The sequence below is a fragment of the Prionailurus bengalensis genome, chromosome E2, assembly GCF_016509475.1.
Source record: "Prionailurus bengalensis isolate Pbe53 chromosome E2, Fcat_Pben_1.1_paternal_pri, whole genome shotgun sequence".
NCBI classification, from domain to species: Eukaryota; Metazoa; Chordata; class Mammalia; order Carnivora; family Felidae; genus Prionailurus; species Prionailurus bengalensis.
Genome location: NC_057352.1, coordinates 18,272,246 through 18,298,545, shown reverse-complemented (window position 1 = coordinate 18,298,545; position 26,300 = coordinate 18,272,246). Strand labels below are relative to the sequence as shown.

Below are 26,300 nucleotides of genomic sequence, written 5' to 3'. Positions count from 1 at the left end.
CGTTGGTCATTATACCAAAAAAAAAACAAAAAACAAAAAAACACCATTTCCACACAATTTCTTCCAGAAAACAGAAGAGGGGAGAATATTTCCCAATATGTTTTATGAGGCCAGCATTATCTTAAGGCAGATTGTGTATACAACGCTATAGACCAATATCTCTCATGAATATAGACAGAAATATTCTCAATAAAGTATTAGAAATCCAAAACCAGAAGTATATAAATAGAATACACCATTGCTGGGGTGCCTGGGTGGCTCAGTCAGCTGAACATCCAACTCTTGATTTTGGCTCAGGTCATGATCTCATGGTTTGTGAGATTGAGCCCATGTCGGGTTCAGCGCTAACAGCGTGGAGCCTGCTCAGGATTCTATCTCTTCCTCTTTTTCTGCTCCCCCACCACCCCCCCCCCACACCATCTCAAAAATAAATAAATAAACTTAAAAAAATACACCATCACCAACTGGGGTTTCTCCCAAGAATGCAAAGCTGGTTCAATATTAGAAAATCAGTCAATGCAATCCACTATATTAACCATCTAAAGAAGGAAAACCATGTTATTAACTGATACAGAAAAGTCATTTGGAAATATTCAACATTAATTCACCATAAAAATTCAGCACACCAGGACTAACAAGGAACTTCTTCATCTTGATAAAGGGCATCTACAGAAAACCTATCTAAAGTAATACATAACAATGAAGGGAAAAGTTTTCTCTCTAAAATTTGCAACAAGGCAAGAATGTCCTATTCCACATCTCTCCTATTCCTATTCCTATTCCACATCAGACTGGAAGTCCTAATATGCACAATAAGTCAGAAAAAGAAAGAAATGTCATAGGGATTTAAGGGAATAAATAAAACTACCCTTATTTGTAAATGACATGATTGTCTGTATAGAAAACCCCAAAGAATTTACAAAAAACTCAGAAAACAAAAAACAAAAAAATCCTCTTACAGTTGATAAAAATGGGTTTATCAAGATCACAGATTGCAATATCAACACATAAAAATCTAATGTGCTTCCTTATGCTAGCAATGAACAATCAGAAATCAAATTTATTTACACAAATAGAGAAGTGCCTGGGTGGCTCATTTGGTTAAGTGTCCAACTTCCGCTTAGGTCATGATCTTGTAGTTCATGAGTTCAAGCCCCACATCAGGCTCTGTATAGTACAGAGCCTGTTTGGGATTCTCTCTCTCTCTCTCTCTCTCTCTCTCTCTCTCTCTCTCAAAATAAATAAATAAATTTAAATAAATAAAGGGGATTAAGAATACACTTATCTTGATGAGCACTAAGTAATACATAGAATTGTTGAATCATTACATTGTACACCTGAAACTAATATAACACTACGTTAATTATAGTTCCATCAAAATAGTAAATAAAAATAAATAACAGCTAGCAAACAATGATAATCATAATACCATTTTCAATAGCCCCGCAAAGCAAGTAGTTAGGCATAAATCTAAACTATTATGTGTATCAGCCATGTGTTTAAACTGCAGCTGCTGAAAAAAAGAAAGAAAAAAAAACTAAATAAATGGAGAGGCTTCCAATTACAGTGAAATGGAGGCTCAATGTCTCTCCTAAAATTGATCTGAAATTCTAATGCAATTCCTATTAAAAGACCAACAAGATTTGTAGATCTATACAAGCAGAGTCAAAATAATTCTGTGAAAGAAGAATGAAGTTGGAATACTCATTCAATTTTTAGAATCACTATAAAGCTACATTATAAGAGAACATGGTATTTGCAAAGGAACGGACACACTGATCAACAGAACAGAATAAAAAGTCCAGAAAGAGACCCATATATACATATATATGGACTTCGTTTGAAAATAAATTGGATGGATATATATATCTTTCTGGATATATACAGATATATATATCCAATTTATTTTCAAACGAAGGCCAATGCAACTTACCAGAGAACAAACAGGTTGGTTTTTTTTTTTTTAATGGTGCTAATTACAAACAATTTACTTTCAAACGAAGGCCAGTGCAACTTATCAGAGAACGAACAGGTTTTTTTATGGTGTTAATTAATTGAAAAACCAAATGAAAATCATCATCATCACCATCTCATCTAAAACCTCACCTCTTATAAAATAATGAACTCAATATGGATCATAGATCTAAATGTAAAATGTAAGTCTATCACACACTTAGAAGAAAACATAGGAGAAAATCTTCCTGACACTGTATTAAGAAGAGATTCTTAGACATGACACCAAAAGGACGTCATAAAATAAAATTAAAAAATAATTTGGGCTTAATATAAATTAAAAACTTTGCTCTCCAAATGACATTGTTGGAAAACAAAAAAGATAATCTACACACCCAGAGAAAACATTTGCGAATCACATACCTGAGAAAGGACTTCTATCCAAAATATATAAATCACCTTCAAAACTAAACTGTAATAAAAAGCAACTCCCAGAATTGACCAATCACCTAAGAGAGTAGGAAGAGCTTGCACTCCTTCAGACCAATCAGTAGCCACATGAGTATTGGATTCCCCACCCTATCACAGACAACCTCCAATCAGCCAATAGTAATAGAAAGGCAAGCTAGGAGGCTGGTCCAGCATGGTCTCCACGGTAACCCATGGCGGGTTGGAGTGAGGGAGAGCCTCCTTGTACCCAGATCCAGATACCCTGATGGGAGGTGTTTGAAGGGGCAGGGAGGGAATTTACGGGGGGATAGGGTGGGAGAAAGCATGGGTAGCGGCAGAATGAGGGGGCAAGAAGGGTTTCAGGGGGCAGAGGGGGTGTTATAAGAAGAGAACTATCTAGAGGGAACACCGGTTTAGGAGAACAGGGAGGCTGCTATGAGTGGAGGAAGGAGAGGTTCAGACGGTCAGGACTCTGGTTTCAGAGGTGGAGAGAAGGTGGTAGAGGGAGAAAGGGCAGGCCTTTATAAGAGGACAAAAAGAGGCTATGAGACTATGACAGGGAGAGGACTTAGAGTTTAGAGTTGGTCAAAGAAGGTCTTAAGAGGAGCCAACAGAGAGGTAATGGGTGGGGGGAAGGGGAAGAGAGAAGTTTATGGGCGAACAGTAAGGCTCATAACAGGACCACGACAGGTTCATGGGGACAAAGTGAGGGATATTACAAGTGGGATAAGGAGAGAGCTATTGGAGACATTCACAGTTTTATAGGGTAAGAGTTTTATAAGGGAACAAAGGAGGTTTCACAGATGGAAAGTGAGAGTGTTCAAGTGTTCAGTAGGGGTCTTCTTATTAGGGTGTTTTATAGGGGCAAAAAGAAGGCTGCTTTGGGAGGACCATGAGGGTGTTATAGGAACAGAGTTTGTTAACGACTCAGTTGAGGTTTCACGGAGGACAAGTGACAGTCATCAGAGTCAGTAAGGGGTTTTGTGGGGGTGGTGTTAGGGGCCAAGTGAGATATGCTGTAGGGACCTGAAGGCAGTTATAGAAGACAGGGAGAGGTTATAGGAGACAGGGAATAGGCAGGGACTATAGAGCATAGGGGTGGAGGGATGCTGGGAGATCCAGGTAGAAGGAGGTATTGGAATAAGAACAGATTAGAGGGCACATGGTAGGAGTTAGAAGGGGTTGGTAAGAGTTTTTAAGGAAATCAAATAAGAATCTATACAGCCAAATATCTTGAAAAGGAGTCAGAGGGGACAGCACAGTACAGAAGCCATACTGAGCCATAACCCACTCCCTCCCCACAGGCGTTTGAAATTTTGCAGGACAAGCCCCCCAGAGACCACATGTGCCTGTCCATTTGTGCCTTACTCCTGTGTTTTCCCATAGGCATTGTAGCCTTGATCTTCTCTCTCCAGGTGGGAATCTGCATCAGGCTAATCCTCTCCTCCTTTCCTTTTCATCCTGGCCTTGACCCTGACTCAAATTCTTTCTTTTGTCCCTCCTGTGGGCTCAAATCCCCACCTGGGTCCTTACAGTCCCATAGCTCACCCATTACAATAACCCACTGAAGCCAACTATTCCTGTCCTGCCTCTCCCCTCTAATCAGACAAGGCACAGCAACAAGTGGAATAACCGAGCCTTGGCAGCTGAGACGTCCCAGCAAGTCTACTACATGGCAGTCTTGGGGATTGTCTTGGGAAGCATCATCACATTCACCATCTTGATTTTCCTCATGGTGGACTTATTTTCTCGTTAACCTCCTTTTCAGCAAACCACTAAAAATATATAACAGTGTTACATACCTTGGCTCTAAGTATCCATTTGGGCCAAATGGGACACCTGTTCCAAAATGTCTGGTTGCCAAGTGTTGACAGCCTGAGCCAGCACCTTGAGGTAGTTGATGGGGCAAGAAAGGGGCAGGTTGGGCAGCCCACTGGACCTTCAGGACCAACCCTGGGATCTTGCCAAGGGATGGGGGCCATGGAGGCAGGGTATGCCACTGTTTCCCCAGGGAAGTCTCCCCTCCTGCTCACATCATGCATTCATGTCATAAATCTGTTCATGCCAAGGACCTTAGCTCTGCAACCTGACTCTGGAGATACAGCAGTGACCACTTCAGATCCAACCACACCCCTCTCAGAACTTATAAATCAGGTAAAGATAGACATATCATCAGAGAGTGATAGTTCAGTGCGGTCTAATCTCTAGTAGGGTGAACCTAGAGAGGACGGTTGTAAGAGGCCTGACCTAATCTTGGGTACTTGTGGTCTACCAGAAAGCCAGGAAGTCAAGCAGCTGTCAGTGAACTGATAAGAATTCAGGTCAAGTTACAATTGTAGAGAGCTTCTGTTACAGTTATGATGGCCTCGTGTCCCCCCTCACCACCAAAGCTTGTCATTTATTCATTATTCAACAAATAATTTCTCAGCACCTATGACTTATCAGGCACTGTACTAGGAGCTGGAGATTCAACAGAGCAAGATAAGTCTCCTTTCTGAAGGAGCTTACATTCTACTGGGAAGAACCATAAACAAATAGACCTCTAAGTAAATAAGATAATTACAGGGAGCGGTAAATGATAAGGAGAAAAATCAAATAGGGCAATAAGCTAAAGCAGTGCCACTAGTGGTTCACTTCTGTTGATGGTCTGCAACAAGATTAAGTGCAGAAATTTCCAGTAAGCAGTTCAAAACTCACAGAAATTTGACATGGCCGTGACATCCAACAATAGAATCAACAGACTTGTCTTATTGGACAGGACATAGACCAAAAGAATCTATCTGTACATGACATTTTGGAGATATCAAAAAATGAGTCCTACTCTGCAACCACAAATAGTTTGAGGTACACTAAGCTAGAATGAGGTCTAGGAGTATATTGTTTAGAGTTATGCCAGTGGCTGTAACAAATAAACCCCACCATTTCAGTAGCTCACAAAATAGCTTACTTCACACTTAAAGAACCTCCCAAAGTGGGCATTTCTGGTTGCCCACATATTAAGTTAGGGATCCAGGCTCCTTCCACTTGGTAATTCCACCATCATAAGTGCTTAGAGTCTTCTGAACCTAGGCAGATGAGAGACTAGAGAACCCCCACTTGCTTCTTAAAATCCTTAGCCCAAAAGCGAATCCTTATACACTCTTGGGTAGAAATGTAAATTGGTATAGCCACTATAAAATATAATATGGAGGCTCCTCAAAATATTAAAAATAGAAGTACCACATGATCCAGCCATCTCACTTCCTTGGGAATATATCTAAAGGATAAAAATCACTGTCTCAGAGATATCTGTACTCCCGTAATCACTGTAGCCTTATTCACAACATCCAAGATATGGAAATAGCCCTTCAATGGACAGAGGAATAAAGAGGATATACCAATACATATACAAAGAAATATTATTAAACCATGAGAAATATGAAATCTTACCATTTGCAACAATACGGATAGACCTTGAGGGCAGTATGCTAGTAAAATAAGAAAGAGAAAGACAAAAGGTATGGTATCACTTATGTATGAAATCTAAAAAAGCCAATCTGACAGAAACAGAAAGTAGAATGATGGTTGCCAGGTGGAGGCTGGGGGAAATGGGGACAGGCTGTTAAAAAGATACATCACTCAGTTATAAAATGAGTAAGATCTTAGGATCTAATGTATAACATGGTGGCTATGGTGAACAATACTGTATTGTATACTTAAGATGTGCTAAGAGAGTAGATCTTAAGCATTCTCACCAAAAAAAAAAAAAAAATAGGTGCGAGGTAATGGATGTATTGATTGTGGTAATAATTTCACAGTGTATACATCAAATAACTATGTTGTATACCTTAAATATGTTACATTTTTGTCAATTATACCTCAGTAACAAATAAAGCTTTGGTGCTAGGTGACATACACCTCTTGCTCTCAGCCCATTGGACATAGCTAATCTCATGGCCTCACCTGGTTGCAGGGGTCTCTGGAAAATGTAGTCTTAGACTGCACAGCCAATAGACACCTAGCTGGCTTTGCCACAGAAAGTCTTTCTAAGATGTTCTTTGAGCTGAGACACGGAAGCCTAAGTGTAAGAGCTGCTCCAAGAACTGTGAGAACAGGGTTCCCAGAGTAGGAATGGCAATCAGAAAGCCTTAATGCTGGAATGAGCTTGGAGATTCAAGGAACAAAAAGGAGGCCATTGTGGCAGTAATGTCACACATCTACTCTCCAAAGCAGGTGGGGTTCTCTCTTCCCTGTAAGAACCCTTGTAGGTGCTTATGAAGGTCCCTAAGATGAGCCCCAATCCCAGCTCTCCTGAAGAGGAAATCCAACACTTGTCCTTTACCCTCAGTCTGACAAGAGATCTGCTCACAGGAATCTTTGCAGACATACGGCTGCCTATCTTTAGGACCTCCAACCTTCTCCATGCCTGGCTCTGCCCTGGGTGATGCTGGGGATACAGCAGTGACCAACACAGACCCCATCCCTGCCCTCAGGACATCTGCAGTCCAGTGGAGAAGACAGGCCAACCACCAGATGGGGCTGTGAATTGTTCTTTCATTTATTCTTTCATTCAGTGAAGTTCTACTGTTCATTTATTACAGTGCCATTCTGGTGGTGCGTGAAAGATGATAAACTTAAGAAAATATTAAGAGTACTGGGGAATAAAAATAAAGCATGGTAAGGGTGATTGGAAGTATTAGAGATAGGGGAGGGGCTATAGTTTGAAATAGAGAGGCAGGTAATGCCCCAATTAGGATCTGACTTTTACCAAAGACTTGCGGGACTTAGGAGAGGGAACCAGACATGTATCTGGGGCGAGAGTCTCAGGCAGATGGAACTACTAGTTCAAGGGCCTAGAGGGAGGGGCACATCTGATATTTCTGAGACACAGTAAGGAGGCCAGTATAGCTGAAGTGAAGTAACGTAGGGAATGGTTAGAGATGCAATCAGGGAGGTAACATAGGCAAGATCAAAGAGAACTTACTTTACGCTGAGTGACATGAACAGACATTGGAAAGGTAAGGGACCTGTGCCAACTCAGGTGTTAATAGTCTCTCTCTAACTCTGGAGGGGAGGAGACTTTGGTGCACAGGTGACGGCAGGGAGACTCGTGTGATATTCCAGATGGGAGGTGATAGAATATTAGGCCAGAATGGGGAAGAAGAAGAAAGGGAAAAGCCTTGATGATTTTTAAAGGCAAATAGGAATTGCTGATGCATGATATGGGTGTAAGAGAAAGAAGGAATTTTGGCCTTGGGAACCGGAATCACAGAGCTGCCCTTGTCTGATCTGGAGAAGTGGGAGAAAAAGAAGTACTGGGGACTACACTGTAATGGTCATTCTAAGGTTTAGGAGCCAATGTTCTGGCTGCAGGCTGGTTCAGCAGTGGGCATGTGACCCTGCCTGAGCAAATGAAAATGGGATAAATGGTTTCTGGAGCTTATGGTAGAGAGAAGCAGCCCACTTCTTCCATGTTACCTTCTAAGACCACATCTTTCTCCTCCACCTCGGCTGGTGCAGGGTAAGCTGTTCTGCAGCCAGGTGGAAGAGGCTAAAGCTACTAGGATGAAGGAGGAGCCAAAAAAGAAGCAAGCGCGAGGAAGAGGAGCCAGAAACTGGGTCCCCAATAACATCATGATAGTCGCTGAGCCGTCAACTGTTTGCAGGCACTGTTCAAGGAGCCCATGCATGTTGTCTCATTTAAACCCCACAACACTAAAAACAGATATTATTACTGTCCCAAATTCATAAATGAGAAACTGAGGCTGCAGAGATTGAGAGACTTGCCCTAGATCATTTAGCCTGTGAGTGGTGGAATGAGGATTCAAACCCAATGAGTCAGACTGCAGAACTTTTGCTCATGATAATTGCCTTTCAGTGTTTGAGCTGCTGGATTACACCTCACCTGAACCAGGACAAGGCAGTACCTCTTTTAAATCACAGGAACCAAGATATTTCTTATTTGGGAGGAAAAACACTACACTGAGTTGGGTTTGGGGACATTCGTAACCAGAAAGAGGCTTAGCTGTGAGAGTCCAGAGGAGGTAATCCAACCAATCTGGGGTCGGGGGTAGGGGGAGTCAGAGAAGGCTTGCATGGAAGGGCACATCTGAGATAAGACTTAAAAGACTGAGGAGGAGGTAGCCATTGAAGATAATGAAGGGTGATGGAGGTAGGGAGCACAGCAGGAATAAAATCCCAGAGATGGGAAGGAGGGAGCCTTGACAGGTAATGCCCCAGTGAGAACACTATCTTCCTCTCTGGAAAGGTCTTAACCTAAGGATAAGTGTCCCCCACTCAGCCCAATCATCTCTCCCACCAGCCCTCTGCTAAGCCTCAACTCTGTCATCACCTGCCCCAGTTACCGGCCCTGGCCTGTCTCCTCCTCTGATCCACCATCTACACAACACCCAGAATGTTCCTCCCACTTTTTTTTTAACTTTTAATTTCATAATTTATTTAAATAAGTGTTTCAAATCTACAAACTGTGAAGAACAAGTCTAGCCTCCATGTGACATCCACATTTGGCAGATGTAAACATTTTCCTATACTTGCACCGGATCTCCTTTTTGAAAATTAAATGTTGTATGTACAAATTAAATGCCTCCCCCTTCTCCTCTGTTCTCTTCTTCCCTCCCTCCATCCCTGAAAGAAACCACCAAACTCATGTTGCCGTAAGCAAATTCTATGTGTATTTTGTACTTTTACTCAATGGATGTGGACACACTTGATGGTGTAGAGTTGTTGCGTTTGGGCGTGTAGTAGTCCTTAGTGACTTCTGCCAAATCTTTCCAGCTCTTCATCTTCCAAGACTCACCTTCTGGGTCTCTCACCTGGTCCAGTTGATGTTTCAGTTGACATGGTCATAAAAGGTCAATTGTTAGTAGGAAATTAGAGACAGGCTAGTCTAAAATGTGCCAGATGTTGAGCACAAATTTTAAAACACTATGTCCAAGAGGCAAATGATAAGAACCCATCTCTGGGTATTAATGCTACTAAAGAAGGTTTTATCCCCCAAAAGTAGTGTCCTATAGATGACACTTCTTAAGCTTTAATATGCATACAAATCACTGATAGATTTGATCAAAATGCATGTTTAGGGGGCGCCTGGGTGGCTCGGTTGGTTAAGCGTCCAACTTTGGCTCAGGTCATGATCTCACAGTTCATGGATTCGAGCCCCGCATCGGGCTCTCGGCTGTCAGCAAAGAGCCTGCTTTGGACCCTCTGTACCCTTCTCTCTCTGCCCCTCCCCAGCTCATGTGCGCTCTCTCGCTCTCTCTCTCAAAAATAAATAAACATTAAAAAATGTTTTTATTAAAAAAATTTAATGCATGTTTTGATACAGTAAGTCCAGGAGTGGAGGGGCAAGGGATTCTGTATTTCTAACAAGCCCCTGGAGAATGCTGGTCTTTGAACACCTTGTGATACAGCAGCAATTTACAGACACTAATGTGAAAGCTTGAAGCTTGTCAAACAGGGACCAGGAGCAGAATACAGGTGATGATAATTATTTTGTCAAGTATATTGAACAGACCGAACACAGTAGGGGTACAGAGGGGACTTATATTTCTTCTGTAAGATGCCAATCTCACCTTTTTGTATCAGCCTTTTGGAGGGTAGAGACGAAAACATCCTCTTCTTATGTAAGAGAGGAAGAGGAAAGCCACTGCAACTTCCTCCGTGAACGACAGCTTGAGGTAACAGTAATTCCACAGGCATCCAGAGTCTCTGCTTAGAGTGTATCAGGGTTCCATCAGAGAAGCTGACCCACTGGGGGGATGGATAGATGGACGGATAGATAGATAGGCAGATGAACTGGGATTTAACCTTATGCAATTGGAGTTATGAAGCAGTCCCTAACATTGTGGCCTTAGGGTCTGATGCTGGCACTCGAAGTGCACAGGGCAGGCAGTTAGGAAAGGAAGACAGACATAAAGTGGGGAGAAACTCGACAAGGGGGCCTCTGCCCTTGGTGGTGTGAACGTCCACAGGAACAGCTGCCATCCTTCATTACGGAGATAAACCCACACCTGGCCCAGGAGCTGAGAAGCTGGGAGGAAGATCCAGGAAAAGGTGAAACAATTGCTGGCCCGGCTGCTGCCCTGTGCAAACGTGATGACCCAGCAGAGCCAGCCAGTGACAACCTGTGTGATCTGCAAAATGGCAGCTGCTTCACTTCTGCCCACCAAATCTTGCCCAAGACTCTCTATGGGTCCATCCTAATTGAAATCATACAGAGAAGGTAATTCCAAGATACAGGTCGTTCAGCCTGGTCAAGCTGACACATTACAAAGCCACAGCACAGAGACTGGAGGAGAGTGGTGAGAAGCTCATCAATGACTGCCAGGGAGATGGTCACATAAGCAGCTTGAGTGGATGTTTCTAATAATTTCCGGGTGGCATTTCTTTAGAGTTGGAGGGGAAACTGTAGTAGTTATCTCTTATTTGGTTTTAGCCTTTCTTCCAAAACATACAGAATCCTTTTATGCCATAGCTTCAGTCAAGGTGTATCTGATTAGTTATCATTAGGTCATGGTTATAGATGTTTCATTAGATAATATTCCAACTTTCAGCCAATTCTCTTTTTTAATAGATTTTATTTTTCACGAGCAGTTTTATGCTTACAGAAAGTTACCCAAAAAGAAAGGAAAGTTCCCATATACTTCCTGTCCCTCCACACATATTTTCCCTTATTATTATTACCATCTTGCAGGAGTATGGTACCTTTGTTACAACTGATGACCAAGAGTAAACATTATTAACTAGAATCTATGCTTCACATTAAGACTCACTCTCTATTGTACGGTTCTGTGGCTTTTTATAAATGCATAATGTGATGTACCCACCATTTCAGTATCACACAAAATAGTTTCACGCTCCTAAAAATGCCAAGCCTCGGGGCGCCTGGGTGGCTCAGTTGGGTAGGCATCCAACTCTTGATTTTGGCTCAGGTCATGACCTCATAGTGGTGTGCACTGATGGCATGGGGCCTGCTTGGGATTCTTGGCTCTCCCTCTCTCTCTCTGCCCTACCCCGCTTGCGTTCTCTTTCTCTCTCACACACAATAAATAAATAAACTTAAAAAAAAAAATGCCGAGCCTCACCTTTCCATCCCTATCCCCCACCTCATGATCTCCTGGCAACCATTGATCTAGTTTTGCCTTTTCTAGAATGCTATATATTTGTAGTCATACAGACGATCTTTTCAGATCGTCTTCCAAAGTGGCTGTATCATTCTGCATTCCACCAGCAATGAATGAGATTCCTGTTGTTCCACATCCTCGAAAGCATTTGGTACCACTTTTTTAAATGGATTTTAGACATTCTAATAGGTGGGTAGAGTTATCTCATTGTTTTAATTTGCAATTCCTTAATGACATGGTATTAGCAACTTTTCGTGCTTATTTGCCACCTGTACATCTCCTTCAGTGAGATATCTGTTCATAACTTTTGTCTATTTTTAAGTAGATTGTTTGTTTTCTTATGGTTGAGTTTTAAGAGTTCTTTGTATATTTTGGATACAAGTCCATCGTCAGGTATATGTTTTGCAAATATTTTCTGCCAGTCTGTGATTTATCTTTTTGTTCTCCTAACAACCAGTACTTTCTTTTTTTAATTTTTTAAATTTCACTTATTTATTTTTTAATTTACATCCCAGTTAGTCAGCATAGAGTGCAATGATGATTTCAGGAGTAGATTCCAGTGATTCTTCCCCTTCATATAATACCCAGTAGTCATCCCAACAAGAGTCCTCCCTAATGCCCCTTGCCCATTTAGCCCATCCCCCCACCCTCAGTTTGTTCTCTGTATTTAAGAGTCTCATATATGGTCCCCCTCCTTGTTTTATATTATTTTTGCTTCCCTTCCTTATGGTCATCTGTTTTGTATCTTAAAATTCCACATGAGTGAAGTCATATGATATTTGTTTTTCTCTGACTAATTTTGCTTAGCATAATACCCTCTGGTTCCATCCACGTTGTTGCAAATGGCAAGATTTCATTCTTTTTGATTGCTGAGTAATACTCGATTGTCTATATATATACCACATTTTCTTTATCCATGCATCTGTCGATGGACATTTGGACAGTACGTTTTAAAGCCCCTGGAAAGGCTCATAGACAAATGGCAGACATGCTAATTGATTTTGTTTTTTAATAGCAAAACACCCTACAAAAGGCAGAAGGGTGGCAATGTTTGAGAGAAACGGCACCTTTTGAGAATTAAGCATTGTGGAGTAGTAGCTGCTAATCTTTCTTCCAGGAAACCCACCTGGATTACATCAGCCCCTGGCACCCCCTTCTGCTTCTCAGCCCTTATGAAGCATTTAGAAGCTGGCCTCAGCTTCTCCCCGAAATGTGCTATCTCAGTGGTGATGCCATCTCCCCTTGTCCCTGGGCCAGTGACTCAGCCAGTCCTTGGATGTCCCCTTAACTCCTCACACCCACATTGTTATCAGCACCTCCCCCAAAGCTGTCCCTTCTCTCACATCAGCATTTCAAGGTCTGCTCCATCTAATCCCCAGCCCAGAGCTGGGACCTCACCCTGGATACAGCCCTCTACAGCCCCGCCCTCTACAGCCAATCAGTCTCATGACCCACTCAGTGTCCTCCTCTCTTCTCCGCATCCCTACTTCACCCACCATTGCCCTCGACCCCCACACTTCATCCTGCCCCACCCTCGTCCCTCAGTCCCCAGCTTTATTCTCACCCCACCACCTCTCCCCTCATTTGTTTATTGAATAACTACTTAGAGACTTAGGCTTTATACTGGACACCGAGGACAGAGTAGTGAGCTGGGCATGCATGCTCGGTAAAAGGTCCCCGAATGCTGCCATTCCTCGGGGGCCTGTCTGAGGCTGAGTGGGCTCTCCAGAACCCCAGCCCCAGTATCCTGTGCTTTCAGGGGCGGGCGACAGACCTCGCAAACTCCCTGTGTCCCCAAGTGACCCAGTCCTGCAGCTTATACTCTACCATCCCTACCTGGTGGTGGTGAGGCGTCTAACTCCCCCACTGAACTGTGAGCTCCACATGGGACTGGACCAGTCTCCTCCACCGCGGTGTCCCCAGGGCAGGGTCGGCAGCGTCGGCTCACGAATGTTATGGAATGGTAAAGACGAACGAATACCTGGAAGAATGCATGCCAGGGAAATATTAGGGTCCTGCTATCGGCCCCCTATCCCTCAGACCGGAAACACTCTGTTTCTGAAATCAAAAAGCATAAGTTTGGCATCTCCGCACCTGCCCTCCAAGGATGAAAGTCCCATCTTGTCAAGAAAATCGAGGGAGGCATTTGGGACCTTTTGCCTCTTGGGGACACTTGGTAGTGAGCGGGAGGAGGCCGGAAGCGAAGAGGCCTCACCGTTTCTCCACACCCCTTTCGTCTTCATTCGAAGGGACCCATCCAGGAGGAGCCAGACACGCAGGACTGCTCCGCGACGCTGAAGAGCCGCGAGGCCCCAGTCTGCTTGGCAACCGATGGCGTCACTGACGGCGCGCCCGTGACGCCAGAGGCGGGCGCCACACTTGAAGAGGGTGCGGGAAGCGGCCGCCGCGGCGCGCTGACATGGAGTTAGTGCAGGAAGCGCGGGAACTGGGCTGCTGGGCGGCGGAAGAGATGGGGGCGCCCGCGGCAGCCCGGGCCCCGGAGTCAACTCTGCGCAGGTGAGGGACGCTCTGACAGTGAGGACTCCATACCTTAGAGATAGTCTCCGGGGGTGAGAACCCCACCCCTCACTGAAGACCCTCCTTCGTCTTCCCCACCTCTGCCCCAATGGGAATAACCCCCGAGGGCGTCCCCCTTACCCACCCAGTAATATATCTGGGAAGAGGATCCCGGATTGAGTGAAGACCCCCCCCACTCCCACCCCCCACCCCGTGAGACCACCCAGAGTGAGGGCGAGGCACCAGTGAGGATCCTCTGAGAGTTAGTAAAGCCCCCAAACTATGTAGAAGTGAGATCTTTGGAGCAAGACTGCCCCTACAGCACCTACCACCCCTACCGTCCCAAGCCAGTGAGGAGACTCCAGGTCAGCAAAGACCACCCCACTGGAGACTGAATCTAGAAGGGTGATGATCCATATCTGGTAATGACAGAGCAGTTCCTGGCAGTATACTCTCCACTCCCACCTCTGGAAGTGACCAGCGATAGCCCTCTCCCAGAGAAAGGAATCTCTGCACCACCAACCCCCCCCCCCCCCCCAGGGAATGAGAATATCCACACCCAGTGAAAAGCCCACAACTCAGTGACCAAGAATTCCCCAGGAAGGAATATCTCACCCCAAAGACTGTGGACACATCCCCATTCGCCCCAGAAGCGACAATTCCCTAGTAAAGACTTTCCCCACCACTGCCACCCTGGGAATAAGGATCCCCCAACCTTTGTGATGCCCCAGGCATACACTTACACACTGTCTCCACAGACTGTGTCTGGGCCAGGGGGCCGACATCTGGGCCTATGTCTTGCGGCATGTGCATAGCCAGAGGTGAGCCTGGCTGCATGAGGGAGGCTGTGACAAGGGAGGGGACACAGGCAAACCTCACAGTAACACTTCTTCCTTCTACCTCTCCACTGTAGGAATGTCAAGAAGATCCGAGGAAACTTACTTTGGTAACTGGTTCTAAAAGCTATTCCTTCCTATTTTCCCTACTCCCATCCAGCTGTATTTTTACCCGTAGCCTCACACCTCCTGTCTCCCCCTGGAAGTCCCGTCACCCGCTAACTCTGGCCTCATTTCCTCAGGTATGGCCACCAGGACAGTCCAGAGGTGAGAAGCATGTATTATAAGATTTTCTTCCATCCAAAAAGAGGATTTGTAGATTTCTGCCCTAGGCCCAGCTTCGTGTTGTGTAATGTTGGGGACGCTGGGTTGATCTGCCAGCTCTGATCTTGACACTCAGGGCTTACAGTCCAGGGGAGACAGGCATGAGCTGGATGTTGAGGGGACGTGGATATGAGGCATCAAAGCTGATGAGGGGAGATGGGAGAAGGGACTGGTTTAGGAGATATACTGAGGCCAATGGAGGACCTATTGTGTGCAAGAGGCCCAGGTGACATCTGGGGGAGGATTCCAGAAGACCTTGGGACTCCTAGATTTGGCTCTTCGTGGCGAGATGAGAACTAGGGCACAGCTGTAGTGTCATCAGTGCAGAGACAGGAAACAGGTTAAGAGGATAGGTGAGGCAATCCCAGGAGGAAGGAGGAAGACAGATGGTACCCTAGTGTTCTTCTGGGCCTAGAGAATCAGACACAGAAACTGCTTAGGAAAAAACCCCTGCCACCTACCTGTGCAGGTGAGGACACTGGTGTTCCACAAAGGGCAGCCAGGCCAAGCCCCAGCCAGGCCATGCACCTGACTCTGTACCTGATCCCACCAGGCCCGTCGGAAGTTGGAGCTGGAAGCCACTGTTGCTCGCCTGCGGGCAGAGATCCAGGAGTTAGACCAGAGCCTGGAGCTGATGGAGCAAGAGACCGAGGCTCAGGGTGACCTATGGGGCTGGGAAGATGAACAGCCTGGAGCTGATGGAGCGAGAGACCGAGGCTCAGGGTGACCTACGGGGCTGAGAAGATGAGCAGCAGTGCTGATGGCCACCCCATTTCTCTTACAGACATGGCCATGGAGCAGGCCCTGCAGAGCATTCAAGACACCCAGCGTCGTGCTCTCCTCCTCCGAGCCCAAGCTGGGGCCATGCGAAGACAGCAGCGTGGGCTTCAAGATCCCATGCAGCGGCTACAGAATCAATTGAAGCGTCTGCAGGACATAGAGAGGTAGGCCTCAGGTTCCCAGGGACCAGCGTTCACCAGGCCAGGTCCACAGACATTTTCCTTAGAGACCCTGACCCCTTCTTGGGTTCCACAATTCTGAGCTCCACTCCTTAGGATTTAAAGTCTGTGAGGCCAAGAAATTTTGTCACCTTAGCCACTTACATTTCCAGTGCCTAGAACGGTGCCAGCTGTATACCTAGGGAATGTTCTGGGGAAAGAACAGTAAATAAGGGACAAGTCCCTGCCCTCATGGATCTTATACTCTGATGCAGAAGAGAGAGATGGTAAATTAGGAAGCAAACTCTATAATTGCAGGGAGACATAAATGCTATGATAAAAAGGGTAGTGTGGAGAACGGGAGAGGGAGATGCTACTCTAGGTAGGATGGTCAGAAAAGACCTTTCTGAGAAGGTGACATTTGTGTTGGGGGAGGAATCTCCATGGAGAGGGGCACCAAGAGCAGAGGTGCTGAGCTTGGCATGTGGGAAGAACAGCCAGGAGGCCAGTTCAGCTTAAGTTACACAGGCAAAAGGGAGAGCATGAGATGAGGTCAGAGACAGTGACAGAGTGCTATGGAAGCATCGGAATTTGACTCTGAGGCTGGGTTCATGCCCTAGCTTGTCCACTTCTCTATGAACTTGGGCAAACGATTTAACTTCTCTGTGCCTCAGTTTGTAAGCACTGTAGAATGGGGATAATGTTAAACCTACTGTATAGGGTAAGTATGATAATTAATGAGTCAAATCACGCAGAATGCTTAAAAGAGTTTCTGATACCCACTGTTGCTATTCTGAATGTGGTGGGAAAACACACTGTTTTCAAGGGTTTGGGGCAGAAAGGTGACATGACGTGTCAGGTTTTAGCAGGATCGTTAACTACTAGATAGAAACAGACCACAGGAGCCAAGAGCAGAGGCCAGTGAGGAAGCTAATACAGCCAGGAGATGACAGTGGTCTAATTTTAGAGGTGGCCCCTGAGATCCAGGCTCACTGATCCCTGTGACTAGCCTTGCAGCAGGAGGAGACACAGATATCTGTTCTCCTAGCTCTCTTCTCCCAGGGACCCCCACCCCAACTGTATTTTTCTCTCCAGGAAGGCCACAGTAGATATAACCTTTCGACCCTTATCATCAGCATCCCTGGGACTGGAGCCTGTGGTCCTGGTAAGAGTCCTGGGCCATGGGGAAAGAGGTGGAGAGTCTGGGGTCAGGTGGGTGGGTGGGTCAGTCTGGGTTCCTCTCATGCCCCATCCTCTTTTTCCCAGGGTGATGTCCGAACAGCCTGTACCCTCCGGACCCAATTTTTGCAGAACCTCCTAGTTCCTCAGGCCAAGGGAGGCAGCATCCTGTGAGTGTCATCCAGGCCACACAGACCCTGCCAAGAACCTGGGCTTTGAGGAGGGAGTCACTTATCTGTTAATTCCTCAGCCACTGAGCCTCTGGACTATGTCAGCTGCAGATCTTGCCCTGACGGCTCCCAGGCTGGGACAAGGAAGAGACAAATCCATCACAGATAGTGACAACCAGGTGGTTAGGGATGTTGGAGGCGGGGAAGCCTGAGAAACTCCAGGTACCCAAAGGAGACACTACTCAGCTAAGGAGTCAGGGAGGACAGATTCTCTGGTGAGGAGGCTTAGCGAGGGTAAAAGGTTAAGAGAGTATTCTAGACAAATAGCACATGTGAAAGGCCCTAAGTCTAGCTAGTTGGTATAAGCAGGGAACTCAAGTCTAGGAGGCATGGACTCCTGATGGACTTGGTTTCCTCATCCTTAAAATAGGGACAATAGCCCCCACCTTAGGGGTAGTGGTAATCAGTAGAGGGAGTGTTGACATGATCTTGTAATATTCTCTGTCCCCTTCCCTAACCTTGCAGAACCCCTCGAGATGACCACTTTGGAGCTTCCTACCAGCAGTGGCTTAGCTCAGTGGAGGTGAGGGGGGCTTTCAGGAAAGGCCACACCTTCTGCCCCATGAGCGAACCTCAGGGTGCCAGAACCTAACTCTTGATCCCTGCCTCATCACCATGGGTCCTAGCTCACAGCCCTACACCCATCTAGCCCTACTTTACCCTTCCCCCCACTAGACACTACTGACAAACCATCCTCCGGGCCACATCCTGGCCTCCTTGGAGCACCTGGCTGAGGAGCGGGAGGCAGAGATTCGGTCCCTGTGCAGTCCAGATGGGCTCCAAGATACGGAGATAACCAGGTGTGAAGTGGAGTGCTCCTGAGGGTGGGGCAGGGCCAGGGGATGGCTAAGCCAGAAGACTCAGGGCCAAGCACAGTCACCTGCTGATGGGGATGGAGCTGAAACCCAATGATCAGTCTGGCAGGTGGGCTGACATTGGCCATCCCTGAGAACTCAGGAAGGGGAGAGGGCTCCTCCCTCAGCAGTTTTATCCCACCTCCAGGTCCCAGGCACCAGACCAGCCAGACTCCAGCCGGGCCCTGCCGTCCATGGTCCATCTCATCCAGGTGACCCCCAGGCATCCTTCCCAGGATTCCATCTCCTTCCCATCCCAAGCCCCAGTTAATCCCCTCACCCCCAGGGATCATACCCACCCTGACTTTATACCCCTGCCCCAGGAGGGCTGGCGGGACGTGGGTATGCTGATTGCACAGCGGGGCCCCCTGCTGAAGGAGCATCAAATCCTGACCCAGCGCCTCCAAGGCCTGATGGAGGAGGTGAAGAAATGTGCCCTGGAATCCAGCGAGAGGTGAGGGGGCTCTCTCAGCAGAGACTCTAGGCCATCTCTCTCCCAGAAGTCTCAGAATACTGGACTTTTTCTGCCCCTGTGGCTCCCAGTTCTGCCTCCCTGCTCTTCTGGTTTGTCTCCGTGTTTGTGGCTCCTTGTGCATCCTCATAGATCTGATTTCCCTCTTCCACTATGAGTCTTAGTCACCTTCCTCTCCCTTGCCCTCTTCTGCTTGCGCCCCAGGCAGGCATTGATGCTGGGACTCCGAGCCTGTGGCCTGTGGGCAGAGCTCAAGGCCCTGCGTGCTCAGAGCCAGGAGCTGGAGGAGGTGGCTGGGCGCCGGCAGCTTCTGCTACAGGAGCTACAGGCCAAACAGCAACGGATCCTGCACTGGCGCCGGCTGGTGGTGAGAGGCGGGCCTCAGGGGAAGTGGCAGTGCTGCATGGAGGGCCAGAGAGAGGCTGGGAGCCTTAGGATCCAGAACTGGGCCTCTGGTGGTGGGGAGGGGCCCAGGATGAGTCTTCCAAGAGGAAGCAGGACCTGTACAAAGGGGCAGGCAGGGCCAGAAGCTGGGAGGTAGGAAGTAAAAGCAGCCCATCTCAGTGGCCTCATGGTTACCCAGGAGGAGACACAGGAACAGATCCGCCTGCTCATCAAAGGCAACTCAGCCAGCAAGACGCGCCTGTGCCGGAGCCCTGCAGAGGTGAGACGGGAGTTGAGGCAAGGTCTGGGTAGGGCTAGGGCTCCTACAGATGGGGCTGGGTGGCTCCAGGCTGCCCTTCCCATCCCTGTCCTTCCCCACAGGTACTGGCTCTGCTTCAGCGAAAAGTGGTCCCCACATCTGAAGCGGTGGCACCACAGTCCCAGAAACTGCTTCATTGTCTGGAGGAGGAAGCCCGGCATCTTCCCCACCTTCTGTTGGACACCTTGCTTCGGCACAGCCCTGGAGGGTAAGACTGGAGCCACCCCTTATATCCCCTCCCACCGATGACTATCACTCCCTGATTCTACTCCAAAAAAATAATCCCAGGCCCACAGTGTTCCCAACCTGCCAGACCTCGCCCACAAGTCCTCAGTCCTAACTCTGGAATCCTAGTCCCCAGACCCACCTCCAAGTTCCTGGGCCTCCTGAGCCCACCTCTCAGCCCCCGGAACCTCTGGGACCCAAGCCTCCTCCCAGTGCCCCACCCAACCTGGACTTTCCCTCCAGGTTACAGCCCCTGCCCACGGTCCTGCCATCCATCTACCAGCTGCATCCCACGTCCCCAAGGAGCTCCAGCCTCATAGTGCTGAGCCACAGATTGGGGCTGCCTGCAGGGAAGGTGAGTTTCTGTCCCCAGGACCTGTCTTCCCACTCCTACCCCCTCCCAAAATGACTGTCCTTCCCCCTCCCAAAATGACTGTCCTTCCCCCTCCCTCCAGGCTCCAGAACTGCTCCTCCCAAAGGCTGCCTGTCTTCGTCAGGAACTTCTGTTTCTCCAGGACCAGCAGAGTCTCCGGTCCTGGGATCTGCTCCACATGAAGACCAGCCTGCCCCCAGGACCATCCACCCAGGGTAAGGCCTTGCCTTCACAAGTGGCATTCCTGCCCATTCCCAGGGCCATCAGCCTCCAGAAGAAATCACAAACACTCAGTGCTGACACAGTGCCTACTGTGTGCTGAGTCAGCTTTAAGCATGTTCACAGCTTTCATCTGCACAGCAGCTCCATGGGGTTAGCACTGCCATTTGCCCCATTTACAGAGGCAAGAACTAAGACAGGAGGCCTTGGTGACTGCTTAGGTAGCAGAGCTAGGATTTAAATCCAGGCAGTCTGACATGTGTCTGTACTCCTAACCAGGTGACACTGCCTATCAAATTGCAAAGTTCTCATGTATCACCATCCAATAGGATACTTGAGTAGTTAAAAGCTAGGCTGTGGAGTTAAACTCTTCTTAGCCCTACCTATTCCCTGCTGTTGATCTCTTTGTACCTCAGTTTCCTCCTCAGTGGAGTAAGCATAATCATAGCACCTTACAGAGTTGCTGCAAAGACTCAGTCCGGTTACCCAAACAGGGCACTGAACAATGCACAGCATACAGTAAGCGCTATGCGTCTCTGGTGTGGTTGCGATCTTTTTGTCTGCACATGTGGAGTCTCTTTCAGTCCTTACTATAAGGGTAGAGATTATTAAGACCAATTTACAGATGAAAATACTGAAACTCGGAAAAGTTGTTCATCACTAGATTCCCTCAACTAGCACTTGCTGGGTTGCTACTGGCCCCCCAAGCTCAATGGGGAGAGGACGCCCGAGCTGTCCAGCCCCAGGGGTCCCAGTGGTAGAAGCAAAGAGCGCAGAATCAAAGGATAAATAGGTGGAAGAGGTGTATTGATGAGAAATGAACCGAGGTGCCATCAGCAAAGCAGGAAGAGGCCATTTTCGGGCCTTTGAGTTTCAGGCTCCCTGCCTCCCCCTCCAGTGACAGGGAGCTGTGTCGGGAGCAGCCTAAGACTGGCACAGCATCGTCGCACCTCATGGGCATCTTGGGCTTTAGCATGTCTGTAACAGAGCATAGTCCCCCCTGTTCTGAAAAGCAATTTTGTTTTTCTTCTGCCTGGTTTCCTTCCCTCAAAAAGTGACCTCACCCTCCTTACTGAGGTCAGCAATCCACGAGTCATCCTAATTCCTCCCAGGTCCCTAAGCCGCCCCCCCACCTTCAACCTGTCAACAAGCCTTGTACGTTCTGCTTCAGAGTGCCCCAGTCTGCAGCCTGCCCTGCTAGCCTGTGGCTCAGTTACACCTGACTGCAGAAGTGGCTGAAGAAAGGGCACATGTCATGCCTGAGGTCAGAAGGCAAGGATGGAATGGAGTCAGGATTCAGGCCCAAGGGCTCTGACCACAATCCGATCTGTACTTGCTCTGAGATGGGCCTGTTTGGGCCTATGGAGAGGGACTAGACCCAGTCATAGTCTCCAGGGCAACACTGCTGGAGTGAACCTACAGCAGTCTGAGGAGGAAGCCTTGGGGTGGGGAACGCTGGGAAGGGCTTCCAGGGGGAAAGTGGTGTCTCGAATGGGTCCAGAGGGATAGGTGAGGGCTGATAGTAGCAGAGGTCACATAGTGCAAACCCTCAAGTACTGGCCTGAGGAGCTCAGACTCTCTCTTGGGAGTACTGGGGGGCCTTGGAGGGTTCCATGCAGGAGAGGGAAAGGATCAGGTTTATGCCTTAGGAAGATCATTCTGGCTGCCATGTACCAGAGGCATGGACCAGAATGGGAGGCTGAGGCCTGGAGCATAGGAGGGAGGCTGGGGGGTGAGTAGGGAAGGGGGGAAGGGGGAGGAAGCTGAAGGATGGGCCGAGAACATTGATGGTCTATCCTGGAGGGAGGAAGGTATCCGGGATGAAGCTTGGGGGATGGTGGGCTTGCCCTTGAGATGAGGAAGTGGGAGGAAGGAGAGGTGTGGGAGAGGTGAGGTCAACACTAGGTGACTGGAGACTTGGTGACCCATTGGCTGTGAGACCCCAGGAGCCAGAGGACTCAGCACTGCCTCCTGGGTTTCTCACCTGCAGAGCTGCTGCAGATCCGGGCAGCTCGGGAAAAGGAGCAGAAAGAGAATCTGGGACAGGCTCTGAAGCAGCTGGAGAACCTGCTGAAACAAGCGCTGGAGCGAATCCCCGAGCTACAGGGGGTTGTTGGGGACTGGTGAGAGGGGGGCACGATGGTGGGGGCAGGGTCCTGAGTTGGGTGGACTGGGGAAGGACCTGGGGGTGCAGGCAGGGGAGGAGGTGTTGGGGGGGGGGGGTGGAGGCCACTGAGTGTCTACAGTCCCGGGCCTTCCCTGTGACACTGTCCCCTTTCCCCAGGTGGGAGCAGCCAGGCCAAGCCGCCCTGTCCGGGGAGCTCTGCCAGGGCCTGTCCCTGCCCCAGTGGCGGCTGCGCTGGGTCCAGGCCCAAGGCATCCTGCAACAACTGTGCAGATGAAAAGGGGGCCCAACAGAACTCAAGAGCTTCGTTTGTTCACCCCATCATAAGACCTTTGGAAGGGAGCATCGCCCAGATATATCAACCCACCGTCTCTACCCACACTTGCTGTCCCCCTCACAGGCTATTCTATTCCTCTCGATTGCCTTGCACCTGTCCTTTCATCCCATCAAAGCCAAGGCAGTGGGCTATCTGGACCCCACCCTAAGTCCCCCTGAAACTCCCCTCGTCACTTTCACCCTTAGCAAAACGTCATTGAGCACCTGCCCTAAACACTGAGGATCCAGCACTGAACGAAATGGACAGAAGTCCCAGACTTCAGGAAGCTGTTATTCTAGGACAGGGAAATGGACCCCTGGCAAGTTAAGCGGGCAAAATATCTAGTATGTTGGGAGGTAACTGCTCTGGAGAAAAATAAAGCAAGCTGTAAAGAGGTGCAACTTTACATAGAAGGCCACACACACTCTGTAAAGGTAATGAGAGGGAAGCATGTGGGTGTCTGAGGAGGGCTTGTGGGGGTCAGGGGTGGGAGGGAGGTTGCAGCTTAGCAACAGTCCTGAGCTCGAACATGCCAGTGTGAGGGTCAAGGAGACGGGGCAGGGGCGGGGGGCGGGGGGTTGTCTTCTAGTTTTTATGTAGTTTCCTTTTTTTACATCTAAATCTCTGAAGTCATTTGGAATTTATCCAAATGGATCCAATTTTGTCATATTTTACATGTATCCCAATAGCACTTCTTAAAATTCTCAGAGCAGTTGTTGCCTCTGAAGGAGAGGTGGGTAGCAGGGATCAACCAAGGAGGAGACAAGGGAACTTTGTAGAGTTGGAAGTGGATTATATGTTGAAGGTAATAAGGGTAGGTGTCAGAACCCATCTAGCTATACTTTTTAGATCTGTGCATTTCACTGTAAATTATTCTTCAATTTATAGAGTAAAACTACCCACCTATATAAAGTAAAACTTCAGGTGATCTGAGATGCCACCTCTTCATAAGCTAAGTTTCCATGATTAATCAGGCTATATTTGGACTCTCTCCAAGCCTATTGTCTGTCTGACTCTCATATGCCATCCCCACAGTGTTGTGATTATAAAGATTTTGAAATATGTTTTAGTATCTGAAATGGCTGGTTGCTGTCTTGCTCTAATTTTTCAAGGTTTCCCTCTTGCTAATTTTTTTTCCAAAATGAAATAACTTTATACCCAACTTACCTGGTTCCAGAAAAAATACACAGATGGGGGTTTTATCAGGGTTGCGGGGAGTTTACAATGAGGGAGATTTCACATCTTTGTGTCTTTAACATGTTTGCTTTACAATGTGCCACCTTAGTGTTCCCCCCCTCTCTTCGTCTTGGCTCTTAGCCAAGACTGAACACGGGGGGCCCTTGCCCCCCCTCCCTGCTTAATCTTTCTCTGTAGTACGTCTTCTAATATACTTTATGTTCTACTTTATTTATCCTTTATTGTCTTCCAAACAGAATATGAGTTCCATGAAGGTGAAGTTCTCTATAAACTAGAAGTTGGGCAAACTTGCCTAAATATAATTCAAAATCCAGATGCAGTAAGGGGAATTACTGATGAAAACATAAAAACAAGAAAAAGAAGGAAAGGGTAGAAGGAAGGAAGGAAGAAAAAGGCAGAGGGAGGGAAATTTATAGACTAAAAGACAAGATTTTAAAGATTATTTTGAGAGAGCGTGCAAATGAGAGCAGGAGGGAAAGAATCCCAAGCAGGCTATGTAATGTCAGTGTGGAGCCCAATGTGGGGCTCAAACTCACGAGTCTTGAAATCATGGCCTGAGCCAAAGTCACGAGTCCAACGCTTAACTGACTGAGCCTCCCAGACACCCCAAGACTTAAGATTTTAAAATTGGAACAATTTGAGCAACAAAATAAAGTAATACTGAATTACAACCCAAAGTATAAAATATGAGTCCATACTGATAAAAAAGATGTAATAAAAGGAGAATAGACAAATCTCCTGTGCAGAAGAATTACAAATAATTTATGTAAATATTCCATTCTCAAGGAGGTGGAATTTAACTCTCCACCCCTTAAGTGTAGGCTGGGCATAGTGACTTCCTTCCAAAGAGCATGGAAAGGGAGTAAAAAGAAAAGTATAGTGGAGAAACCTGACAAATGGTACCCCAGCTGGAAGATCAAAGTTAACACCAACAGTTGTGTTGATAAAATGTACCTTTGATACGACATGATGAGAACTTCACTTTACTTCTGCAGCCTTTCCCCTCACCCCCACAAAATGCATAACCCCAGCCTAATGATGAGGAAAATAGCAGATCCCAAACGAGGAACATTCTACAAAATACCTGACCAGTACTCCTCAAAACTAACAAATTCATGAAAAACAAGTGTGAAAAATTGTCACCGGCAAGAGAAGCCTAAGAAAATATGACAACTACATGCAATGTATCCTGGATGCAATGAACGAACAGAAGAGCTTAAACACTAAGAAAATCAAAGTATGGACTCTAGTTAATGATAATGTTAAAAAAGAAAAAGCGTCCTATTCTCTTATCACATCTATGGTAAAGAAGCAAACAAAAGCCAGTATTTTAACAAATCATTCATTAGTGCTGATTTAATCTTGGAACTTCAAGAAACCAAGACAGCCAACAAAAGTTTTGACAGAAAAAAAAGACCCACCAACCAATCAAACCCAATGTGCATACCTTATTTGTAGCCTGATTTTATACAAATTTTTTGAGGCAGAGAAAATTGAACAGTCTGGGTGTAAGATGACACCAAAAAAGTTAATTTTTTCCCTGTGTGTGTGCGTGTGTGTGTGCGCGCGCGCGCACCGAAATCCGAGAACGAAATCAGAAATTAATTTTCTTGGGCGTGAAAATAGGCCTTATCTGTTAAGACACACATCATGAAGTATTTGTGGAGGAATTGATGTCTGGAATTTGCTTTAATATACTCCAACAAGAAGAGGGAGGAGAAGTATAGATGAAACAAGGTAGAATATTAGTAATTGTTGAGAGGTACATGGAAGCTCGTTATATTCTTCTCTAGTGTTGTGTTTTTTAAATATTCATAATGAAACCTATTGAGGACTAGGAAGAAAAGGAGGGTTCAGCTGTGTCCCAAATAAGGACACAGAGACCAAACCTACACACGACTTTCTGAGTTGCCGCATTTTACTACTCTAGGCCTTTACGATTCCTCCCATCTCCATTTTCATCTAGCAAGAAGTCGTCAGGTGTTACCTTCTCCTCCTGGAGAAGGTCAGGCGCCCCCTATGAGCTTCCCACATCCTGTTCCTGGTTTTTCTGGGAGTCACCGGTGTCAGTCTATCCCAGTTGGGAAGGCTACGGTATTCAGCAGTCTCCAGCCTCAAACATCCCTGGGCTGACGCGGACTTCGATGCATTTTAAAACTTCCGGAACGAGCTTCAGTGGCACAGGCGGGGCCTCCAAACTTTTCTGAGCTCTCAAAGGCCCAGTTTCCTCTGTAGGGACGGGGCCAACTACTTTACAGCGCCCTCAT

The 26,300-nt window shown here is 47.1% G+C and overlaps 2 protein-coding genes and 1 long non-coding RNA gene across 4 annotated transcripts; 2 read left to right on the top strand and 1 right to left on the bottom strand.

The window, feature by feature from the left end:
* The first annotated feature begins 2,599 nt into the window (after positions 1–2,599).
* Positions 2,600–4,204, top strand: LOC122495079. Its single transcript, XR_006300330.1, has 3 exons — positions 2,600–2,675; positions 3,708–3,818; positions 4,010–4,204. It is a non-coding gene; the product is annotated as an uncharacterized LOC122495079 (long non-coding RNA).
* An 8,310-nt stretch (positions 4,205–12,514) lies between these two features.
* Positions 12,515–18,599, bottom strand: LOC122494301. The gene is made up of 6 exons (XM_043599367.1): positions 18,546–18,599; positions 15,935–16,108; positions 15,664–15,794; positions 15,286–15,345; positions 13,624–14,054; positions 12,515–13,508 (listed from the first exon to the last, which is right to left on the bottom strand). Exons 1-6 carry the CDS (start codon positions 18,597–18,599, stop codon positions 13,342–13,344), a joined length of 1,017 nt encoding a protein of 338 aa, XP_043455302.1. The 3' UTR covers positions 12,515–13,341.
* Positions 13,934–23,900, top strand: HAUS5 (HAUS augmin like complex subunit 5). Of its 2 annotated transcripts, none has more exons than XM_043600615.1 (19): positions 13,934–14,042; positions 14,801–14,863; positions 14,956–14,988; positions 15,121–15,145; positions 15,756–15,861; positions 15,987–16,146; positions 17,236–17,305; positions 17,407–17,489; positions 18,015–18,072; positions 18,225–18,349; positions 18,552–18,615; positions 18,727–18,857; positions 19,080–19,242; positions 19,459–19,539; positions 19,641–19,786; positions 20,047–20,158; positions 20,259–20,391; positions 22,386–22,518; positions 22,680–23,900. In XM_043600615.1, exons 1-19 carry the CDS (start codon positions 13,945–13,947, stop codon positions 22,795–22,797), a joined length of 1,902 nt encoding a protein of 633 aa, XP_043456550.1. In that variant the 5' UTR covers positions 13,934–13,944; the 3' UTR covers positions 22,798–23,900. The 2 variants fall into 2 exon arrangements, with proteins under 2 accessions (XP_043456550.1, XP_043456551.1); XM_043600616.1 differs by having other exon boundaries at positions 13,988–14,095.
* The last annotated feature ends 2,400 nt before the right edge of the window (positions 23,901–26,300 follow it).

Bases quoted from the DNA above. Each gene is read 5' to 3' on its own strand.
- HAUS5 (XM_043600615.1), top strand. From the start codon at position 13,945: ATGGAGTTAGTGCAGGAAGCGCGGGAACTGGGCTGCTGGGCGGCGGAA. The intron at 15,862-15,986 runs GTGACCTATGGG...TTTCTCTTACAG, and splicing joins GCAAGAGACCGAGGCTCAGG to ACATGGCCATGGAGCAGGCC. The intron at 18,350-18,551 runs GTGTGAAGTGGA...TCCCACCTCCAG, and splicing joins CAAGATACGGAGATAACCAG to GTCCCAGGCACCAGACCAGC.
- LOC122494301 (XM_043599367.1), bottom strand. From the start codon at position 18,599: ATGGACGGCAGGGCCCGGCTGGAGTCTGGCTGGTCTGGTGCCTGGGAC. The intron at 15,346-15,663 runs GTAGGTGGCAGG...TCCCCTCATCAG, and splicing joins CAGTGTCCTCACCTGCACAG to CTTTGATGCCTCATATCCAC. The intron at 13,509-13,623 runs GCAGGTGCGGAG...ATGCATTCTTCC, and splicing joins GGGACTTTCATCCTTGGAGG to AGGTATTCGTTCGTCTTTAC.